This window comes from Centruroides sculpturatus, unplaced genomic scaffold, assembly GCF_000671375.1.
Source record: "Centruroides sculpturatus isolate CEXI.00-Female unplaced genomic scaffold, Cexi_2.0 scaffold761, whole genome shotgun sequence".
In the NCBI taxonomy this organism is placed as follows: domain Eukaryota; kingdom Metazoa; phylum Arthropoda; class Arachnida; order Scorpiones; family Buthidae; genus Centruroides; species Centruroides sculpturatus.
Window position 1 is genome coordinate 215,641 of NW_019385226.1, and position 24,385 is coordinate 240,025.

The 24,385-nt window shown below is 29.4% G+C and overlaps 2 protein-coding genes and 1 long non-coding RNA gene across 3 annotated transcripts in view; 2 read left to right on the plus strand and 1 right to left on the minus strand.

Moving 5' to 3' along the window:
• LOC111636413 (uncharacterized peptidase C1-like protein F26E4.3) overlaps nucleotides 1-3,086 on the plus strand; it is a 51,570-nt gene extending 48,484 nt beyond the window's left edge. The window contains exons 9-11 of the mRNA XM_023381661.1: nucleotides 2,002-2,125; nucleotides 2,473-2,515; nucleotides 2,600-3,086. Of these exons, the coding sequence (XP_023237429.1) occupies nucleotides 2,002-2,125; nucleotides 2,473-2,515; nucleotides 2,600-2,752 (320 nt within the window). The 3' untranslated portion in view covers nucleotides 2,753-3,086. The remainder of the gene's footprint in view (nucleotides 1-2,001; nucleotides 2,126-2,472; nucleotides 2,516-2,599) is intronic.
• A 3,168-nt stretch (nucleotides 3,087-6,254) lies between these two features.
• LOC111636419 lies at nucleotides 6,255-14,719 on the plus strand. Its single transcript, XR_002758532.1, has 3 exons — nucleotides 6,255-6,386; nucleotides 8,690-8,788; nucleotides 14,041-14,719. It is a non-coding gene; the product is annotated as an uncharacterized LOC111636419 (long non-coding RNA).
• Nucleotides 10,577-24,385, minus strand: part of LOC111636416 (A-kinase anchor protein 7 isoforms delta and gamma-like) — a 26,319-nt gene continuing 12,510 nt past the window's right edge. Inside the window, exons 2-7 of the mRNA XM_023381666.1 lie at nucleotides 23,611-23,699; nucleotides 23,097-23,233; nucleotides 18,160-18,262; nucleotides 14,892-15,059; nucleotides 13,091-13,235; nucleotides 10,577-11,296 (exon numbers count right to left, since the gene is read on the minus strand). Coding sequence (XP_023237434.1) covers nucleotides 11,262-11,296; nucleotides 13,091-13,235; nucleotides 14,892-15,059; nucleotides 18,160-18,262; nucleotides 23,097-23,233; nucleotides 23,611-23,699 — 677 coding nt within the window. The 3' untranslated portion in view covers nucleotides 10,577-11,261. The remainder of the gene's footprint in view (nucleotides 11,297-13,090; nucleotides 13,236-14,891; nucleotides 15,060-18,159; nucleotides 18,263-23,096; nucleotides 23,234-23,610; nucleotides 23,700-24,385) is intronic.

Consider the following 24,385-nt stretch of genomic DNA (forward strand, 5'->3'; position numbering starts at 1 on the left):
GTGAAAAGTAAGGAATTTTTCCTTGTAGTATAGAGATTTGTCATTATCCTGGTCATGCTGAACGTACAATTGGATAATAACATATTTTACAACCGGTTTTTTATATGAAACCAAAATAATTGTATAAGAAAGGAAACAAACAAATCCTTATCCTCAATAACCTTTTGGATTTTCTGAATCATTAAATACAAACTATTACAAATATTTGTTTCAAACAATGAAATCCCTACACACAAAGAAGTAAAAGAAAAATTAATGTTCGTAACAGGAAATTAAATGTTACTAATTATTAATATATTTGTTCTCTTTCTTTGTTCCATGTTATATATCAGAAATACAGTTCCTTGTACTTTGAAAGACCTGGAACTAATTAAATTAGAAATTCGAAGCATCACTGTACTTAAAATAAATATTTAACTGTTGTATTCTCTGCGATTTTCTTAATGTACACAGATACATTATAATATATTTGCTTATTTTAATGATAATCCAACAACATTATAAATATGCTCGTTTTAATTGGTTGCAATTTCATAGAATTGGTAATTTTCAATTGTAGACTGTAGTCAAAAGATATTCTTTGTTTCGTTCGTATACGACAACACACACGTGGGCGATATGCCGAGGGGGTGCTTTCCGGGAAGACTTTCTATGGGAAACTGGCTCCCATTTAGATGTTACTAACGTGAAGGAAATCCGGAAAACTCCACTTTGTAGTTGGTCGTGAGTTCGCGCCTCCCCAAGTATTCGATGGTTTTATCCATTCGACCATTGGTGCTCCTGAAAAATATTACTACTTTAACATTGTAAATCATATTTCGAAATTTCTTAAATTCATAAAACCTTGTTAGGGTGAGATGTAATCTTTCTGTTGAATAAACATGTTTATTCCAGCAAAACAATGTTTGTTTCAATATTTAACGATAAACTGATAATAGCAGAGTGGACATGTATTATACTTTACCTTTCTTTACTTCTTTAAGAAACATAGAATAATTCTTAATATAATTTTATTATGTTCTTGTTCTATATTTCCTGAAAGTCTACTCTAACTTAGAACACTAAGTTTATAGTAGGCTTTCAGAAAATATATTTTCATAATGTATCGAAAACTACAGTGTGTCTAAATCTTGAGACTATTAAAGTTTGCTGTAAAAATTGTTAGCAGTTCGTGAGATTTTTAGCTTAAGGTTAACATTTATTGGAAATTTATATTAAAAAATTATGTTCAAGCTTGATGCTCCGCTTGCAGTTTCTTTTCTTACTGTTAATTCCATTTTGAATACGAGCACACTAGTGGTCGAGTGGATAAAACCGATGAACACTGTTAGTTGGTTGGATTCTTGCTGACAGACTTACCACGTGTAGTTTCTCGGGTTTTCTTCACGTATTTAAATGCGTTTCTCATAAAAATTCTCCCGTTGGCAAAAATTCTCATTCTCCATTGGCATATGTTGCGTTGCTTTATACCATCAACCCAATCCAATTCATTTTTGAATGTAGTACCTGTTCTCACATTATAGAACTAATTTTTAAAATGCAGATCTACAAATTTTGTCTTTACCTTCAAATTCAAAAACTTCATTAATCAATTCTCAAGTATTTTGATATGGGTACTGCTCAAGGTAGATTCGGGGACCAAGCACGTGCCCTCTGTCATTTTTCGGAGGATGTTACTTAATGACCTCGGAATTATTTTAGTTACCTAATCTTATCCAACTGAAGACATTAAGTATGCAGTAAAACCTGTTTAAAACAGAACGCAAGGGCGCCTGAAATTACCGTTTTGGCACGTTTCACATTCATTTTTATTAACTAATAGATTTCCGGCATTCTGTATAGCAAATTGTTCCTTGTAGAGTGTCCGTTTTAGAGTGGTTTAACTATATTTCAAAAACTGATTTCGTTAAAATTTTCAAAACGCATCAAAGAAAATAATTAAAATAAAACACTCTTTTTTTAATTTTAAATTTAATAAAATGATAATTATTATTTTTACAGCTACTTTTAAGGTACGAGACGACTTCTTTTTATACAGTAATGGGGTATACAGACATACCAAATTGTCTGAACACTTGCCAGAAGCTTATCGACAACATGGATGGCATTCTATTCGTATCATAGGGTAGGTTTCTATTTACAGGTAACTACGTACTATGGGGACCTGCAGAGAGGCAAACGGGGAACTTCTCCCTGGAGTCGAATAAAAAATCACGCAAATTATAATCGTAAAATTGATTGAGATATGTAACTTTACACCCTCAACCACGGGATGTACTGATGCAATACTGTATTCTATAGTGTACCTCTGAAGAAAAACTCTAAAGATTAAATAATAAAAAAAAATTGGTTGATGTTATTATTTGTCTCCAAGCTTTGCCTCACTCTGCAAAATTTTCTGAAGATGCCCATACTACGTATTGTATTATCAATATTAATTTTACTACTTGATTAATATTTTAATTTTAACAGATGGGGTGTAGACAGAAGCGGAGGTAGTCCAGTCAAATATTGGGTAAATTTTTACACGTTCAATTTCTTTTTGTTTTTTATACATTGTTAATGACGAAAAATTAATTTTTACTTACATTCCAAATAGCTATGTGCCAATTCTTGGGGACGACGATGGGGAGAAGACGGATACTTCCGTATTTTGAGAGGAAACGACGAGTGTGAAATAGAAATGTTCATCATTGGTGTTTGGGCAAAAAGAAACATGAATGATAACGAAGAAAGTAACATAATCACGTGATGTGCTTAACATTGTGTAAATTAACACTGCCATTTATTTCATTGCCCTTTCTGCTGGACAGATATTTTGGATAAGAATATTTTCCCATGAATTTAGTGGGGGTTTTTCTATTATATATACATATTTTTTTGACAGTTATTCAATAACTGGATATAACTGTAAAAAATGCATCGAATGCTTTTGCAAATTATTACTGCCCATTTTTTATTTTAATAACCACGTTTACTACTGCCGACAATGGTGAAAATTAATAGAGTTGGATTAATTTTTCTTTCTTTTTTTATAAATTATAGTTTTATTAAATATACATAAATCTGTATAATATTTCTGTTAACAAGTGTATCATGTTAATTTAAATATATATGTTGTTTATTAGAAAAATTTATTTTAGAGTATATAATAAAAATATTCAGAACTTTTTTGTATAAGAAAATAAATAAGCTTATTCTATCTTTTTTCTAATTTTGGGATTATTTTATATCTTAAGAAGAATATTCGTGTTGATATACCATTTGATGAAGTTACAATGGGCCGGATGGCCGATTCGTTAAGGTGGTAGCCTATCATTCTGGGGCACTCGAGATTGAATCCGGACGGCACGGTATCCCAGGAATCTTTCTGGTGGTGGTCTGTCCAGATAAATTATTAACACTTCTTTGCATTATAGAAAGTTTTAAAAGGACGTTTACATTTAACAGAGGTCTCTGTTAAATGTTAATCGCTCTGAGGAACCGGGATCGAAAACGAGCGAAGCAACCACAGGCATTTCTTCCTGATTAGTCCATCCTGGAAATTTTGGTCTTCATCCCTCATCACCATTGTGGACCTGGCCGAACTCACGATGGGTTTGGATAAAGGACCCTCTTAGTGCCCACGGGACAGAAAGGATTTTTAACCATGTAAAAGAAATTTAGCTTATCATAACGTTAACATAACTGAATTAATGTTATGTATTACATAATGAAAACAAATTTAAAAAAAAAGTAAACAGAAACAATACTCAAGCTTGAAGTAGCTAATTGGTTAAACTAGTTAAACAAGACTTCCTTTAAAAACTTTTATCAAGAGGAATTCAAATGTTTGTATAAAAATCTTTTATAGTTTACTAATTAGGAATGTCCATCTGTATAATTAAAATAAAAAAAAAACTCATTTTAGTATCAATAAATCAGGATAAATACCCGTTTTTTTAATAGATTAAACAAGCGCAATCAGTTATTGATCTTAATTTTTACAGGCAAACTACTGTAAACTACATTTAATTGAAAATCTAATTAACAATAAACGTACCTGGCATACTTCAAAACAATATTAAATTGTTTTGAAGTATGTAGCAGGATCAGTATTAGGATCTGTTAAAGAAGGCGATAATTTTTTAATTTTGTAAAATGTAAATTCTTACATTATAACTAATTTTAAAAAGTTTATTTACTTATTTATTTATTATATTTACCATCCTTTTGTCTTTCTACTATTTTAATAATCTAAAGTCATTTTTAAGACTGATTATAGAGATTATTTATAACCACTTCCATTGCGTGATGTTTCCTTTTGTTTATAACCACGACTTATAAAAGAAGATTATATTATCTCTCTGTATGAAAAGAATATAATTCACATTGTCATCGTTTATCAGTACATCACTTGATATTACTTATTTTCTTGTGAAGAGGTGAATTACAAAAAAATAAATACAAAAACAAGTTTGTTAGATATATTTTAGTGTAAATATTTAGAGCATATTAAAGTACTTTGAAAATTACTTCCGTTAGTAATATATACTTTATATAAGGATTATACTTTTAAAAGAATAATAAATTAAAATGAAGTTTTTATCTCATAATTTGAGTTAATATTTATATGGCATAAGCGAGGTCAAACGGGGTCAGAGCTAGTCACAACTGTAAGCCCTTATTTCATTCAGAAAATCGTAAGTAAACACGGCCTACCAGTAGCTGAGTGGATAAAACCAACCACTGGTCATGAGTTCGAACCTCAACAGAGGACTAGCCTCGTAAATTTTTCCTGATTTTATTACGTGACTAACACCTAAATAGAGCAATTTTCCATAGAAAGTCCTCCTCCCAGGAGGTACAGTACCTTTCCCTTGGCAGATCGCCCATGTGCGGTGCAATTCAAATAAAACAAAATCTTCACTGTTTATCTAAAATATAAACGAGTAGCTTTCGTGTCATGTTTCTCACACAAAAGATTAATTTTGGAACGGTCCTATAAGCGAGCCCTCCCTATTCGTGCATCCTCTATCTACTCCTGGATGCATGAATCAGTAGAGGTAAAATACCTTGTATATAGGGTCCCTAGTCAAGAAATTTCTGTATTATTAAAACAAAACTTTAACACTTCAGAATAAATATGAAAATAAAACGAAGTAAGTGAAGATTACCTCTAACAAAAGCAATGTTTATAATACTTTATGTGAAATCCTCTATATGAGGAGCGATAATATATCACCACATACGATCAAATTTTATTTTATTTTTAATTTAATTGTTTTAAATAATTTTAATTTATCATAAAAACAAAAGAGGAATTGCCGGATGACCGAGTGGTTGATTCACTGCTCTGGGGGAAACCGGAATCGAATCAGAACGGGTTGAAAAAATCTCAAGAATTTTTCTGGTGGTCGTCCGTCCGGGTATGTCTCTCACCACCCGGCCGTCTCATTTTATTCTGGCCAAACCCCATAATGGGCTTTTTAAAAAAAGCTCTCTTAGTGACACAGAGTTAAAAAACCAAAGCAAAAAAGAATAACTTTCATATTTATATTCAGTTTACAATTATTTTTTGTGTTGAGTAATCATAAATAATATGAAGAAAAAAAATTAATGGACATAAATCTAAAATATATATAAGTAATTTTTTCATTCTGATAAATATACTTTTAAACATTCTCCGCCTTTCAGACACTAAGAGAGCTTTTTTCACGCCCATTATTTGTTAGAGTGGGCCCACAGTAAAGTAACCGAATGGCAAAAATGAGGCCCGACATTATCCGGGTCAAACTATTCGTAAAAATTTCTGAAGATCGAATCCATGCGACGTAAAGTTCCTAAAAGCGGTAAAGGACAAACTGTACAGTACCTTTATGTTTTCGGGCATACTGTTTCCAAAATGTTTCCAAAAGTTGAAAGTAATATGTAGACTGATATTCAAAGTAGCGATGGCGCATTGATGATTCTAATGCAACATTCTTTAACAAAAATAATTTTTAAAATTATTTAAGTCATTAAAACATACCGAACGTGAAGAAACAATGCACATTCTGACTGAATTCCTACATATTCTATACATAAATATTTACACAAATTTACTTTCTTAGAACAAATTAATATCGAATTTCTAAAATTAAAGCTTAATCTAGTTTATTATATTATAAATATATTATTTATTTTTTACCAAATAATTTAAATATTAATATTTAGGAATAATAAGTTATTAGTAAGTGCGCCTCTTGCGGTGATAATACGAACTTCGATAATAAACAAAGTGTGGGAAGCAGAAGGGTTGTTTAGGTGGAAAGATAGGACGATTTTAAGTGGTTCGTTTTCAGGAAATTTGCAAGAAGCTGAGATGTTAATAAATGGATAACACCCAAAGTGTAAACTTTTACTGCGTAAGTTACATATACACCCACAGAAACCAAAGCCTAGATGTGGAAGGAAAAAACTTTTGTCCCGGGTGGAACCGAATTCACGCCCTTAAGTAACACGTGGATTGCTTTGGCTATTTAAACTAACGGGACATTTTGGGTGTTACTTGGTTTATTCTAAGTTTCATATTATAAAAATTTGAGCAAAGCAAAATCTGTTACTTTTTTTTACAATATAACCAATGCTTACAGTATTATAAGTGTTATTAAGCTGAAGGCCTTAAAAAAATAAGAATCACACTCTTATATGAGCCATTCATAAGCCAAATCATTAACTCCACATTTTGAATTTTTTAAAATTTTAGTGTCAAAGTACTCTATATACTCCTAACTTTTTATACTCATAATAAGGATTAATATCACTTAATGACAAAATTTTTTGGCCTTGGAAAAATGTATTATTTATTTCAGAAGCCAGTCTAGCTCCAAACTGACATATAAATTAGCCTGCGCACACTAGCATTGCATTGCAGTCTGCACTGACCAATGCCTTGTAATTATTTAATGTTATCTTATCACAAAAGGCAAGTAAAAGAAATTAGTTACAGTCCAACTACTGCAGAAGTATGTATGTACTTGTGGATTGTTGTATAATTGTTTTCAGAACAGAGAAAAGTTATAATATTATGTCAAGATGGGTGAATCTAATAATAATGGTTTGAATGTGGAAAGTCGTGAATCTGATGGTGGTTCAATACGATTTATTAATAGAAAGATTGACTCAAGAAAACGTTTATGTACTTCTTCATTAATGAACTGCTATAATTTGACGATGAATTGTAGCAGTGACAATATTACGGCAAATAATTTGATTGGGCGAAAAAGAAGTTGTAATCCTGATAAATGGGCCCGAAATGTCCAAAAGCGTAGAAGAATAAAAGGTTTGGAATACAGAAAAAGAAGTGGAAATTTCATGTTTGCAGAAACATTTGCAGATGTTGTATGCTGATGTCTTAATAAGTGCAATGAAAAAATTACTTCAAATGAAAGAGAAGCTGCCATGAAAGCATTTTATAATTTAGACAGTCAACTTGAGCAAAATATTTTTTCAAGAGGGTTGCATTAAGGTTAATGAAATAAAAAGAAGGCAGCCGAACAATAACAATAAAATGCCAAGATCACATTCTTTAAAATATTATTTCCGAACAAGCCAAAAACGTGATATTTCTGTTTGTAAAAAATATTTTAAGGATGCTTATCAGATAAGTGATGGATGAATATATAACTTGTTGTAAAGGACAAGTTTTCTCTTTGATTGTCACAGTTGCCATGTTTCGGGCAATAAAATCGATGACACTCATGTCATAAAACATATAGAATCATTTCCCGCCTACACCAGTCACAATACAAGAGTTCACAATTCCAGGCAAAAATATTTAAATCCAGACCTAAATATTAAAAAAATGTATGAATTGTACTGTACATCTTGCAGTGTGAAAATGAAAATATAGTGCTGGTAAAAGAAAAATATTACTATAAGGTATTCTCCACTAAATTTAATTTACATTTTAAGCAACCATCTAAAGATACATGCCAAATTTGTGATTCTTTGCAAATAAAAATTCAGTCTTCGGATAGTGAGGAAATGCTGATGGTAAAATTTGAAAAGAATGCTCACTTACAAGAGGATGAATAGGCTCATAGTCATATGTCTGTAGATCAGTGTTTCCCAACTTTTTTTTGCTATGCCCCACCTAAGCCTTTCTAAAATTCTTTTGTCCCCTAACATATACAGCGGCTATACGGTTAACTTAAACTCTGGTCAAGTCCATTTTCGAATTGCCTCCTTAACAATCCAATTGCCTTCCCCCTGTGGGGCGTGGGCCCCACTATGGGAAACACTGCTGTAGATCAAATTGCAGCATCTGAAGAAATTTTTGTATTTTCTTTTGATTTAGAAAAAGCTTTAGCCTTTCCTAAACTTACTACATCAATAGCTCTATATTACAATTTATAATTTAGCTGTCTTAAGATTTCTTTTAAATTTGCAAATTCTACAACTTTATTTACAAATTTTATTTTTTACTATCAATTAATATTTTGATATTGTAATGTATTTTGCTGCATTGAAATAATTTAAACAATATTTTTTAATTATTCATGTTTAATACTTTATCATTTAAATTGAAATTAATATTTATTCTAAAGATTATTTTACAGTTTTTGTAATCTGTAAAATATAAAAATTTATGTTGTAAAATTATAAATGTTTTATGTTTTAAAATATAAGTATATAGGATATATAAAAGTGTTACTTTATATTTTAGACCGTGCTCTGCTCTCTCCAATTTACTTCAAGTATTGAAAGATTTATTCACAATCTTCATGAATTAACTTTTGAAGTCATTGTTCATTTTAACAATAAGGTAAGAATACCAATTAAAAGTATTAACTTTGAATTATTTTATTATTGTAATTATATAAAAGGATAATGAAATTTGGAACTTTTATTACCTATAGTTAAAATTCTTCAAATGCTAAATTTGAAAAATAATACAGGCAAGAAGCTTTTTAATATATGTTTTTCTTTAATTGATTGTTTAGTTGGCCAGATTTATGATTATCTTCTGCCTATCTGGGGTATAAATTATTTGGACAGAATTGAGAAAATTCAGGTTTATTTTATTAAATGTATTTTTAAATTAGAATGATGAATATCTGGAGTTATACTTTGCAAAGAATTTAGAAGGCCACCTTTGGGTTGTCTATATGTTAAATCATTATTAAATTTTTGGCGTTTTTTTATTGCGATTAACCAAGAATGACTTACAATGAAAAGTTTATGATTTTCAAGTTCTGAAATATCTAAAGGAAAAGACTATACTTAGCTTGCTTCTCTTAAAAAATTTCTGGACAGTTTGAGTTTTTCTTATGTTTTTGATGCTCAATCTCTTGAATTGATTGAGAGTTGTTCAGCAGATCTTGTGCAGACTTATATTGATACAAAATTACAAGAGGAAATGTCAATACTTGATATTTCTTTGAGTTGTGATTTGTTTCTGCCCTGGTCCCCATCATTATATCTTTTATATGAAACAAATTACCATGTGAAAATCATTAATTTTACAACTAAAATATAACAAATATCGTTTATTATTTCTTCATAAATATATTAATTTAGATATTAATATACCGTGTACCTTTTGTGGTATTATTCCTAATTGAGTTACAAAAAAAAAAAATGTATCATCATTCTATCTTGTAGAGTTCTGGGACCTTTTTGTCAGCATATATTTGGCAATTATGGAATGTTATGGCCATATTCTATTTGCTTAATAAATTATGAGTATATAGCAGTTATATTGTACAAAAGTATGTAAATCTTGGATAATTCAAAACTTGATAATTCAAAGTTGCAATTATTTCTTCACTTGAATTTTGAACTAACAAGGATTTCCTGTATCTTGTTGAAACACTCAACTTTTTCCTTAAAGTCTAACTTCCAAAAGAAACAGAAGTCAGAAGACTTTTGTTCCTGTTGGAATTTAGACTTGAAGACTTTGACTTCTTTTTCCAATGATGGATATTATTGTAGTTTTACCAATAACAAAAGCTGCCCAAACCATAACACTTCCACCTTACTCTACTGTAAAAAGTTTTTAGGTTCTTTTCTCAAGTCATGCCAATAACTAACCCAACTATCAGCCTCTCTAATATATCAACTTCAAAAGTTTTTCCGTCCGGGACTTTTTCGTTTCTTGTAGATTTCTTCCACTGGTAAATATTCTCAGAAAAATCAAAGAGAAAATTTCTTCAGGACTCTAAACTGTACGTTGATACTGTGATTTATCTGCAATTTCAGGTAAAGTTGATATACTTTTGTTTCTGATCCACATTTTAACAATGTTTATTTTCTTTAAACCTTTGCAAAATTCATTAAAGCCAACTGGAGTCAATACAGTTTTTCTATTTCTCATTAGATGCAAAATTAGGTCTGTTATGTGATTTCAAAAACAGGTTTAGCATCGATTGTTAATTTGCCTTCCATCTGATAACTTCAATTTTATATATATATACATGATGATTAAAAAAGAATACCCCAACTTTGAAATGCTATATTTACAAAACAACAAAACTTATGCATTTGGTTGACCAATCACTTCAAACATCACATTGTAAGGTTTCATTCAGTTACCATAACTTTATAAATATTCAATGTGACTACAATTAGAAACACAAATGATATATAATCAGTAGTCAAATTCATTCCACACTGTTTGCAGTATGTCCAATTTGAATGACTGCAGTTATTCTCATTTTGAAGTTCACCAATGTTAGCTGGTAGTGCGGTAGTGGAGGAACAAACACTTAATCCTTTATGTAACCTCAAAAAAAAATTTCGTAGATATTAAATGAACTGAAAAATTTTTAAATAAGCATAAATATTTTGTTACTGTTTTAATAAAAAAAAATATATATATATATTTGTAAAAATTCAAAAATTGGTTTAACTAGTTTTTCGGATATATTGGAATTTGAAAACCAATTTTTGTATAAACCCTACCTGAGATGTATATGCAGAGAGAGAATTAGAATGAAAATAAACTTTATTTAATGTACAAAGGTTGAAGTTTCTGTTTTTGTAATCCAATTTTACTAATTGTGCTTTCGTGAAATGTGGCTATTCTATAATACAAATTTTATAAATTCTATAAAATTCTATAATACAAATCTATAATACAAGTATTTTATACATAAAAAAATACAAGGTGCATGTGTATAAAAGTACCAATTTTCATTGATTATTGTTTGTCATAACCTTTCTAGTTGTGTTTCAATTAGACAAACACTTCATGCATTTTCTTATTGACAAATTTTGGGCTTTCTCCTATTTTTGCTTTAATTTCTTCTGATCCATTCCTCCTCTAAGTTTTCTGCAAATAAATCATAAAAATGGGAATCAGTTTTATTCTTTTAGCATTATTCCAAGAAATTATTTTTTTAATAAATCAAATTTTTCAGATTAAAAATATTTGAATAATAAAATTCTAAGGCTCAAAATCTTAAAATTTTCAAGAATTAATTTGAATTCCATATAATACAATAAAACAAATCTAATTTAGTTTTGGTGTGTGAGTCTGCTATTTATTAAAATTAACATTTTTGATATTGTGTTTGAGATTCTAATACACTATAAAGTGTATTTCAATTCATATAATTTGAAGAGCAACAGTTACAGTGAACACGACTTACTTCTGCTCTAAACCAAAACAGTGCTTATTTCGTAATACTTTCACGAATGTTTTCGAACTTAGTTCTTCTTCAGGTGAATAAAGGAAAGAAAACGGGCAGAATCAATGTTATTCAAACTTATCTGTTTCAAACGAATTCTGAAACGCAATGTTCTAAGGAAACTCGTGCAATCATCGTGTTAAACCTGCGCATACTCTGTAGATAGACGATGATTGCACGAGTTTCCTTAGAACATTGCGTTTCAGAATTCGTTTGAAACAGATAAGTTTGAATAACATTGATTCTGCCCGTTTTCTTTCCTTTATTCACCTGAAGAAGAACTAAGTTCGAAAACATTTGTGAAAGTATTACGAAATAAGCACTGTTTTGGTTTAGAGCAGAAGTAAGTCATATATTTTACAGTGTGTATAGAGGAGATTATTTACAGTGAACATGTATGCATACTTTTAGACTGCATCTTGTAGAACTATAAATCATGAAATATATTAAATAACAATATTGATATAGTAATATGATATATAATTGTGATGTAGCAATGTAACTGTCATCATCAATTCATAACTTATTTATAATAATAATAATAATACATATTAAGTAACAAGATTTAGCAATTTATATAACAAATTTACTAAACTCATTAAATATTTTACATTCAGACTATTGTATGCTATTTAATTATAGCAGTAATTAGTTATTAGTATTTTCTATAATTAATTTTATCTACTTTTATAACAACTTAAAAGAGGAATTTTTGGATGAATAAAACAAAATGTTATATCCTTCAAATCCAACATTCACCAAGTTCAAGAATTACTCAAAAGACAGATATTTTATTTACTTGCATTTCCAATTGGAGTTTTCACTGATCCCTCTTCAGTAAGGGTACAGTCTGCAACAGAGTTTACACTACTTTTTTGGGCCTCTCTGAATCAATCATGGTAACAATCATCAATTTTGTTTTATTCATCAAAAACCCTTTTTTTATGTGTATATATAAGTGAATGATTATATTCAGCAAATATTGCTAATTTTAGTTTAGTACTAATTTGATTTACTTTAAATTATATATTATATTTGGAAGAAATACTCTGTATTTAGCATTATATGGCCAAACTGTGTGTTATGGTGTCCTGGAGCACCATGAAAAACTCACAAAGCCACTGCAACTATTTCAACTATTCAACTACTGTTCATTGAAAGAACTAAGTTTCTTTGTATTTCTCCTTTCTTCTTTCAACCAAACCACTCCTTTAATTTTAATTTCATTTATTGGTATAATCCTCATCTAGCTTGGTCTAACTTGGAGTCTTTTATCAGGTAATGGTAATTGATAAATCTTTTCAGTAGTTTTTCTAATATTTTTTTTCAAGTGACCAAACCTCTTCACATTAATTCTTCAGTGCTTTCCTGTGTCATTTTTTCAGAGTATTTCATTATATTTTGTAATATTAAAACTAGAAAATCATTTTTCTTACCAAATAAAACTTCTTTGCAGCAATAATAATAACCATTATTATCTTTGCGCTTCATATCTAATAACTGTAAGCCTTTAACTATTTCTGTTCCAAATTGTTCATCCTTGAATTCTTCATATAAACAACATTCAACTTTTCTGATACCCTGAAGAACGAATAGTTCAAATTCAGTTAAATTCATTCCAACAAACCTAAATTTATTAATAAATGACGCTTTTAGCCCACGACTTTAATTTAGATAGAGTTAGACAGCCTAATAAATAGGATTTAACAATTTGGAGGGCTTATCACACCAAGGTTGACAGAAAAAAAGACCAGATCTTTTACAAAAAGTTAGTCTTTAATAATCACCTTCAAATTTAGGTAAGGATGCATTTTGGGTACAAGGACACCTCATCAGCTTACAAACACATAGCTTCAACATATAATTATAACACTAATAGTTAACCAATATATAAAAAAAGGAATTTTTGTACACAGTGCATTGTATTTACAATTTTTAATACAGTGCACTGTATATATACCATTACACTGTATATACCATTACCTGATAAGCCCTCCAAATTGTTAAATCCTATTTATCCATGGCTATCTAACTCTATCTAAACCTAAATTTATTTAGTTTTTAATAAAACAAATAAATATATAATAATAATGGGACATAAATAAATATTAAAAATAAAATATAAATATATTATCATCATCATAAATATATCTTTCTTAGCATAACAATTCATACTTTTACAAAAAAAAAAAAAACAATATGAAAAAGGAAAAACTATAATTTATAAATAAAAATTAAAACATTTTGAAATATTAATTTTTAGGCTTCTCTAACAAAATTGTTATTCAAAAGGAGAGTTCTGGAGACCCTGCAAATGTTTTTAGTTGAAATTAAGAAAAATTTGCCAAGGTTTTTCCATTCTTGCTTTTTTTCCTTAACCTTTCAGGAGCTTGGTCAGGCCCACAATGGGACAGTCAAGTGAAAGAAGGGACCCAACATATAATTTGATCTTGGATCTGTGGATAGGTTGGCTGATGCCTTAACCACTTCAGTTGTCTGGCTAGCATCACAAAGATTATAATTGTTTATCTGCAGTATATATTAACTGAAAGAGTTTCAGTTTGTTTGACTTATTTTGAGTAAATGGATGGAGCTAAAAATATAGTTCTGGTATCAAATTAAAGCTTTTACCCTATGGAAGAAGCTGAAGAGAGATTTGAGAAAGGTTCAATTATTTGGACATGGTAAAGTGGCAAAGGTATGATTTAAGTGTATGGGACAAATGTATTGGGTCCACCTGTCTATATATTTTAATCTGAGCAATTTTTTGCATTTTGCAATTTCATTATTGTAAATACTGAGCTTAATAAATCTACATTTTAGTCACTAAGGCTATTGTTTTTATCACCCTCTTCCAATTCAACCTCACCAATTTCCCACCCCTTCAAAAGCCCAAGCATTGCAGACACATGCAGCTAATATATATATATATATATGTGTGTGTGTGTGTAAGGGTGGACTTTCAACACGTTTTTATTCAAAACAAAGAAACAGACTGAATTCTGAAGATGACATGAAATTGACTGTCATTTGCTTATTGTAAAAGAGGATCACAATTCATAAAAAAATCAAGAAACACTAATATAAAATTTGAATAAAACAATTAAAAACTAATAATTATGTAAATAATAAGTTTTAATGATTTTCATATTTTATAACCAAATTAAAAATTTAAATGAAAGAAGATAAAATTAATTGTTTGTGTAATTAATAATAATAATAATAATAATAAATTACCTTATCCCATAATTTTGGATCTTTGGATAATTTCAAAATTGTTAGATGTGGAGTAAATTTTTCCTTATCAGTAATATCAATATCACTGGATTCAAATGTCTTTAGTACTTTTTCCTGAATATGCCTCAATCTTTCTAATTGATATTGAGAAACTTTCATGTAAATTACCTAAAATATTTTTAAAAAACAATTATATTTATTATATATTATTTTAAATCATTTAAAATAAAGTAAAGTAAATGATTGATATACAGAACTATAAATCAAGCTATGTATTAATAATAATAATGTTGTTAATTATTTTATTAAACTCATTAAATAATAAGGTAGCCTGAATAAAATATTCCATTATAGCAGTAATTTTAATTAATTCTTAGTACTTGCTGTAATTAATTTAATTTAAGTTATATTATATTAAATATGGAAAAGATATAATTGATTGGAAATCTTGTTAAAATGGGTTTAGTAGTATATGACCAAAGCAAGATTTGCTTATGATAGTGTTTTCCAAACTGTGTCATTTATGATCTGGATTACCACAGCAAACTGACAAGCATTGCAGTTACAGTCGACCCCCCTATAACACGGGATCCTATAGTTCGGATTCCTATATGACGGTGAAAAAATTGCGACAGTATCCATACAAACATGATAAAAAAACTCCTATAATTCGGTAAAACGTCATCAGGCAGCTGAACTACTTTCCGCCGTCCAGCGCCACGCTACGGAGAGTTTAGGCGGGTAAATTGAGTTTACTATCGTCTGTACAGTATTATATATATATTATATATAAATTAGGTACTGTACATATAATTATATATTAATTATATATAAATTAGGTATTGTATATATAATTATATATTAACTTAATTTATTGTAACTTTATTATAATTATATATATACTTTCCGCCGTCCAGCACCACACTACGGAGAGTTTAGGCGAGTAAGTTGAATTTACTATTGTCTGTACAGTATGTAAATTAGGTACCGTAAGTCTAATACAGTACTAATTTTATACATTTCTTGTGAAAGAAACATTTCTTATTCAACAGCCATAAAAATTATTTATATTAATGATGTCTCGAAAGTTCAACAAAGTTTTCGCAGAAAAATAACTTATCAGAAATCGCAGCCGCCATTTGGTGTGCTGCTCCATGATGAAAACAAGCTTAAACAATGGTGACGTCGAACAGTGCACACTCGGTAAGTAATCCTACAATTTTTTGTTTATACTATAGTTTATATGGATTATTCCCAAAAAATTATGTGTGTTTTGGAAATGTTGAGTCAAATTAGTCTAGAATCGATTAATTTTATGGAAGAAAATCTTTCAAACAGCCGTAGTCCGTAAAGTGCATATGTGCTGGGCTGTGATTGGCAAGGACTCGTACAAAATAGATTCATAAAGAACGGAACGTATCTACCGTGTTATAGGGGGGTCGACTGTATTTGAAATTTTTTATGACAACATGGAATTCCAGCATGCAAAAGACTGCAACACTATAATCCCTTTAAAGTACTGAATGTATTTAATCTCTGAATGGAAGCAACATGCAGATTCTGAAACTCTCAGAGTAGGTTTCAAACTTCAGAGAAACATTATTACTACAGAGAAGGAAAGCAAATGAAGATGGTGGCAGGAGACTTTTCCCTGTTGTTGCAGTTTTTTACATCCAATTAAGTTGATTTAATCCAGAACTTAAATGCTTTTTTTTAAAGTACTAATATAACTGAATGTTTGAAAAATACTTTCCAAAAGACAGAGAAGTTTGCATGGATCCAAAATTCATTTAATGCAAAGGGTTCATTTGAATTTAATTTTACAGAAGAAACTTTTGTTGGCTGTCTTTTGATAAGACTTTACAACAAATTTGTGAACAAGGAATTGTTTCTTGTCAAAAAATATAAATCAGTAACTAACAGAAAATGAAGGTTGCAAAGTCCAGTATGATTCTAAAGTTTGAGAGGTTGTACAGTTCCCAATATGCACACACATTCCATAATTAATTGTAACCACAATTAAAAAATGAAATAGTGTATATTGTTTTTTTATTTCAATAATCAGTTAAGTTCAAATAACTTAATAAATTAAACTGTTAGGGATTTTGGCTTAAGATGCCATTAAAAATTGTTAACATAGTAAGGTTACTGTGAACTGATTAAGTCTGGAAACCACAAGCTTTACAACATTACAAATATAAACTCTAGCAAAGATAATAACAGCTTATGTATATTATAACAGTCTTCTTCTCAACTTAGGAAATTACGTTAAAGTTCAATTACTGGTTTAAAAGGTTTTATGTGTAATAGTTTAGCTTATGTATATTTGGATTCAGATTTATTCAATGCTACAAACTTGAATAATATTTTACTATTTCTATTTAATGCAATGACAAGGCAATTAAAAACAATAATATATCATGGTAAGACTAACAAATTGATATTTTCAAGATTCAAACTATTACATTAAGTAACTTTTTTCTAATATCATATAGAGATAAACCAGGGCTTCTTAAACTTTTTTTATTCACGACCCCATTTATGATTGTGATTTTTTTCACAACCCAAAAAATATAAAATAAAGATATATACAAATTTGCAAAAACAATAATGGTGTATTACTACAGTTCACTCTTGTGTTACAATGGAACAGAGATAACTGAATACACTGAAAAGCAACAACACTACACTAGTTCACACTACAGTGTTGCTGAATCATTGTCTCACTGCACCAGAAGTGACACAAAGCGCAACTCACGAAACCTATGACACAAACTGTACCATTTTCAAACTCTCGCAAATTATTTTCAATATAACGATCCACGAAACAACCTTTTTTACGAGGGTTATTTTCACTATTCAATATTTTGCATTAAAATCTCGCGACCCCAAGATTTCGCTAAGCGACCCCAAATGGGGTCACGACCCATAGTTTAAGAAGCCCTGAGATAAACCATTAAAAATGACTAAATTTAAAGTAAAGTGGATACAGTTAGCACTATTTAGGGAGTATTAGTAAAGAATATTGTTATAGGTAATTTTAATTTTTTAAAAATTAGTCAAATACTATAATATTGATCTTTTTAATCTTGGTATATAATGCAATTCAGAAATTTAAAGTTAAAATTTTTGAAAGTTAATTTGAAAAATTTATTAATTAAAATTTTAATTGACTAGGTAAAAAAGTTTCAAATTTTTTTATCCCTTTTAAATATTTACAATAATAAAGTAATTAATAAAAGTTAATATTTTAAATTAATAATCTCACCTTATTGTTAAAGTTATCAATTCCTTCAAAAGTTAATTCAAGAGGGTTTATGGATAGATCCTCTTTCAATACTCGAAATACTTTGGAGAGAGCAGAGCATGCTCTAAAAATATAAAATAACATTTTTATGTATCTTACATATTTATATTTTAAAACATATACATTTACAATTTAAAGATTTATACATATAAAAAATCTTTGTTTTTGTTAAATTGTGTTTAATCAAATATTTTAAAATAATCTTTAGAATAAACATTAAATTCAGTTTAAATGATAAAGTATTAGACATTAATAATTAACAAATATTGTTGAAATTATTTCAATACAGCAGAATGCCTTACAATATCAAAATATTAATTGACAGTAAAAAATAAAATTTCAGAATCTTCATTCTCAAATTTTATTTAAAATTGTAGAATTTGCACATTTAAAAAGAAATCATAACACTGAATGAGAGAGCTTTTAATAATGTTCAAAATACTGATAAACCTCAGTGTTTTTAAGATAAAGGCGAGGAAAAAATCTGAGCTGTTATCTGAAAAATACTTAACAATGTGTGTGGCAAAAAATAGTTAACAGTTCTGTTATAGGATGTAATTATACATGGTTTATTAATATTTATAAATGAAGAAATTATACAAATTTTTAATGAGGAAGAAAAAGAAGTATAAGAACGAAAAAAACAGAGTTAAAAACTGTAACAGTAGAATTTTAATTTGTATTTTGAATTATACTAGATCAATGATTTTCAACCAGTGTGCCGCAAAAAATTTTAAATTATTTTCAAAAGAAGTCCGAAGAACAATAAATGTGCATGTCAAAATTAAAACCTTGTTAAATTGATTATGAGTTTTTCATGTTATAATAAATAAATGCATATATAATGTAGTTAAAAATATATATTCATGAGCAAAATTATGTGTGCATAATACCAGGTTATTTCATTTAAAATAAAATTTTCTTTAAATCAAAAATGTCTCTATGATTGTCCATATTTGCTTCAAATTATTTTAACTTAGAAATAGCAGGACATTGGATAGGTTTCTAAAAGTAATTAGCATGACACTTTTAAATGCAAATTAAGACTTATTGTTAATTGATTTTCTTATGTAAATAAAATTTATTAATTTAAATAACTATTGTTGTAACCTGCTGCTATTTTAAGGAACAAGAATACTATTTTATTTAATTCACAAAAAAAATTAAAAATAAATAAAAATAATTAGGTTAAGTGGCAAGTAATATGGAAAAGATTATTTATAAACAATCACATGATTTTAACCACAAAAATTCAATTACTGGTTCAAGTGTGCTGTGAAAAAAAAAAAAGGTTGGAAAACACTACTAGATAGTGAAAATTTTGAAGAAACGATGAATATGAAAAATTTTGTATAGAGTATACTATAAATGTCGGTCAAAAGCAGGGCTGTGGAGTTGCGTAAAAATCTACCGACTCCAACTTTTCCTTACCATCCGACTCCGACCAGGGGCGGACTTGTTATCGAAAGAAACCCGGAAATTCTGATGTCATCACGTGACCTCAGAATAAAAGATTCAATAAATAGAGTTCTAATAAAGATAGAGCGTAGAAACTTTTTATTCCAAAGCTAAAAGACTTCTTTAAGTAATATATAGGCTAAATATGTATTCGATCATTTTTACTTTTCCGGCTGTTATATATTACAGAGGAAAAGTGTAGTGCTCGCTCAAAAATTGACCCCTCCCAAATTTTTACATTTTTGGACTCGGGACACCTTGAAATTTCGAGATATTCAAAATATTCGAGGTTTTTTTTTCTATATGTGTGGATGTTACTGTGTGGGGGGCATGATTTTGTTCACCCTGTTTGAAGCCTAATAATTTGTGTGGTCAGAATCGGAGTCGGATGGTTTAACACAGGAGTTAGTTATTAAGCGTTAAAGTGGTTGAACTAAATCGTGTCCCCATATACAATCTAACATCTTAGGCGAGAACATCTTAATGGGTTTTACTGTACTATTATAAAATGGCTATAAAGCTTACTTTGAGGGTAGAGACGAGTTTTATTTATTTTTTTTAAATTTTGAACGCTAATAACGAGTAAAATATTCATTAAGAGATATGACACATGACCACTTTTAGGTCTTCTGTCGACCTTTAATTAAGAACCAAAATTTAATAGTATTAATGCCCCTTTATACGCAATCTACAGTGCAACATTTCGTTTCTTAAACTTTACCCGTTCTGAGATATTGTTTAATATCTCAGAACAGAAAATAAAGAAATTAAGCAAATTAGACTCCAACACACACGCATGCACGAATTTTTCCCCTTTAATGACTTTCTTGAGGGGTTCGGGACGTCTCCAAACGTGTAGATTTGAAAAAAAGAAAAACTTGGAGGGTCAAATTTGACACGATTCCAATACTTTTCCGTTTTATATAAATAAGTTGATAAGTAAAAAGAGTCGGAGTAGGCGGATTTTTTGACGACTCCGACTCCGGCTAAAATATCAAAACTCTCCGACTCCGACTCCACAGCCCTGGTCAAAAGTTTAATTTTATGTACTGTATATACATTTATAAGAAGGGCCAATTGTGCTGGTATGAAATGCATGTGGCATAGGTAAGACTATACTGTACATCTAAACAAATATAAATTGATATTATTATTTAAGCTATTAATGTATGATATGTCCATTATGAAAATTATTGTTATTAATTACAACTAAGTAGCCCGGTAGTTCAATTAATGTTAACTCGCTTAAAATTAAAATTTTAAAAAGATTTAAAAAACAGGCAAATTTATAAAACAAAAATTACTAAAAAAATTAAATTAAATTAAATTTGATTATCTTTTGCGCAAAACAATGCTAAAACAATTTCTATGCTTATGTGCAAAATAAAAAAAAGACTTGCAATTAATTAAAAAAATGTAATTAAAGGTTCAAAAATGCAGGTAAAATTAATGCAAAATTAAATAAATAAAATATTAAAANTTTTCAGACATAAAATCTTTAGAATTTTTATCACTTTTAGATGTTAATAATTTTCTGAAGCGAGTTTAATTCTTTAAATTAAGTAGATTTTATGGAGAATTTTTTGATTTATCTAAATTACGTAGTGAATTGCAATATTTAGGACTATATTCACAAGTCACTCTTAGACATAAAATATATTATAATTAATGACAGTGTGAACAAAGACGTACTAAAAGAATTATATGATTTAATGTCATTAATGTTTACGGTACCATCTACTAGTGCATCTGTTGAGCGCAGTTTTTCAATTATGAAGCGAATTCATACATTGGCAAGGAACACTCGGTCGGAGGAAATATTTTCATTACTTGCATTGCTTTCAATAGAAAAAGAGCTTTTAAATACTTTGATGGAATCGCCTACAAGCGAATAAAGTATTTATTTTTGTAAATTCCAGTATTTGATTAAAATTTTTATGGAAACACAGCTTTCCTATCATCAAATGTCACGGCACGCCATTTTATTATAAGTAAAAAGTTTATATATATAAACTAAATCTGTATTCTGTATATAACCAAAGGTTACTATTCATGCCGAGTTTACATAAAAATTTAACGGGTGCTTGTCCTTTCGAGGTACGAACTGTAGACCCCACCCGGGATGCATATACTTTTGTAATCAAACTGATCCAAGATTACTCTGATTATTTAAACTAATCTGAATGAAAGGTAGGATCATTTGGATCGGATAAAAAGGATTAAAGATGGCGGCCTCCATGGTTAATGTCAAGCTTATAGTTGAGAGCAAAGAAATATGTTTAATTGTAAAAAAAAGTATTTAAAACTTATAAAAGGTAGTAAAAACATGATAATTAAAATATCCGATAAACTGAGATGAAAAAAATAAATATTAAAAAAACTATTTTGCGAGATATTACGTGGTGTGTGCACTCCCATTCTACCAGTTTAGTGAGCAATTTCGTTCACAAAGTAAATACGATTCGATCCTACTTGTATACTCTCCGTCAGCTAAAACACATGACAGAAACGATCTGTATCACGTGACAAAATCTAATTTGATCGTACAAATCAATCCATGAAACGAAAAGTATATGCACCCCTGGGTGTAACCTACTCACACACTGCTTCTTTGTAAAGTGTTGGTTTCAGTTTTGGTGAGGAAGGAACATTTTGCTTTTAATGTATAATAGATACAGATATACATTATAATTTAACAAAATTTAACTTTGAAAAGTATATATTTTATTATCGCATTATACCTAATTAAGCGCCCACCTGTGGCCAGGTGGTCCTCGTACTGTACCCTGACCACTGGGTACTTCGGTCGTGGGTTCGCTCCTCTCTCGGACGGGCTGGCCACGTGGAGTTTTCCGGGTTTTCTTCACGTTATTTATAGATTATGATATATACTGTACACTTTAACTTACCCTAAATAGGGGCCAGTTTCCCTTAATTAAAAAGATCTCCCTAGGCAGATCGCTCAAGTGTTGCGTTGCCATAACTTAACAAAACGAACAAACCTAATTAAGTATTTAGTCTGTAGTAAATTTGTTTTATTTGGATCTCTCGCAAAAATTTAAACAGAACTTTAATTTAAACCACCAAAGAAAAAAGCAATTATCTTCATTTTGATTCTGACAAGTGTTGTAACTAGCTTTTTATTTGCCCCTTGAAAGTTTTTTGGGCCTCTTAGTTTTTTTGTCTGCTTTTTGGTAGAAAAAATAATAATAATAAAACCAATACGAAAAAGCATTTTATTACATAAGTTTATAAACGGAAATATTATCATGGTAAGTCTGACAATTTTTTTTTGTCAGTTGTAGGCCCTTTGTCTCGTGCACTCGTCGCACGTGTCTAGTTACGGGCACTGAATACAATTTTCATGCCCAAGTGTATCACTATGATAAGAATTATTTTATAAATTATAAAAATAAATATAATAAACATAAGTACTGTACCTTTCAAGTTCTTCATTATTTGCTATATGACACACTAATAAGGTAATATGAAGAGTATTCACGTCGATTAACGCAGATTGCAATATTTTTTCTTTTTTTACTAAGTGATTTTGAATGTTCTTCACAGAATCCGTTATCTGATTAAATATAAAACATTCATTAGTAATAAATAATAATTTAAAATTTATATCAGAGGTTTCCAACTTATTTTTATCACGGGACCCTTTTCACCTTAAAGGTCGAGGGGGTCGTTTTCATACCCATTTTTGAAGAAATGAAATACGTAGAATGTTACTTTATTAATAAAAAACAGTCTTAAAATTTTAATTTGTAAGTAAATTAACATTAACTTCATAGGGGATAGAGAACACTACGGGCTGCTAAGTTTTCTCTGATCCCCAGTTCTCCCTTTAAAGGGGCCTTCCGCACATAAATAATAAAATATGTATCACGATCTATAGATAACCGTATAGTTATTTATAGATTATGATATGTACTGTACACTTTAACTTACCTTAAAATTATTAATTTTAATCGCAACAAAATAGTTTGGTCTATTCTCATTACGACGAGTTGTTTTCGTTTTAAAATTCCATCGTGTTTCTGAAAGGAAGAAGATCGCATTAGGAACAATAGTGTATTATAAAACAATAAAAATATTTTGAATTTTTAATATATGTAATCTTAATTTACTGGGATACTTTCCTACCCAACATGGAAATAGTTTCTGGAAACTTGGCAAGTTTGCTTTGCTATCCGTATTAGGACAGTAATTAATTAAAAGAAAACACGTAACTTTTATTTAAAACCACCGGTATTTGAAATGGTAGTCGCCAATGCGCTGGTCATGTGGAGTTTTCGGATTTTCTTCACGTTAGTAACACCTAAATGGGCCAGTTTCCTATAAAAGATCTCCCGGGAGGCACTACATTTTGACCCCCTTCGGTTGTTTGCATTTTGCGATGTTTTGACACTCCAGGAACTAGGCTTTCTCATTTCCCGGTCTTTTGCTTGTCCCGGGATCCCGGGATAAAAGTGAACTGTTTCCCGGGATCCCGGGATAGAATTAATTATTTTTAAGGTATACAAAATATCTTGAAATCAAATGATATAATTATTTTCCATTTTTTAAAGTAATTTTAAAGTTCTGTAACCTCCAAAATCATATTAATAATGCTGTGTAAGGTCTATAGGCCTATAATAAAAATTACCTTTAAATAACGTAGAAATTTTCACAAATAGAAAAAAATTAATTAAAGTTTGCTGGAAACTGCATACAACAACAACAA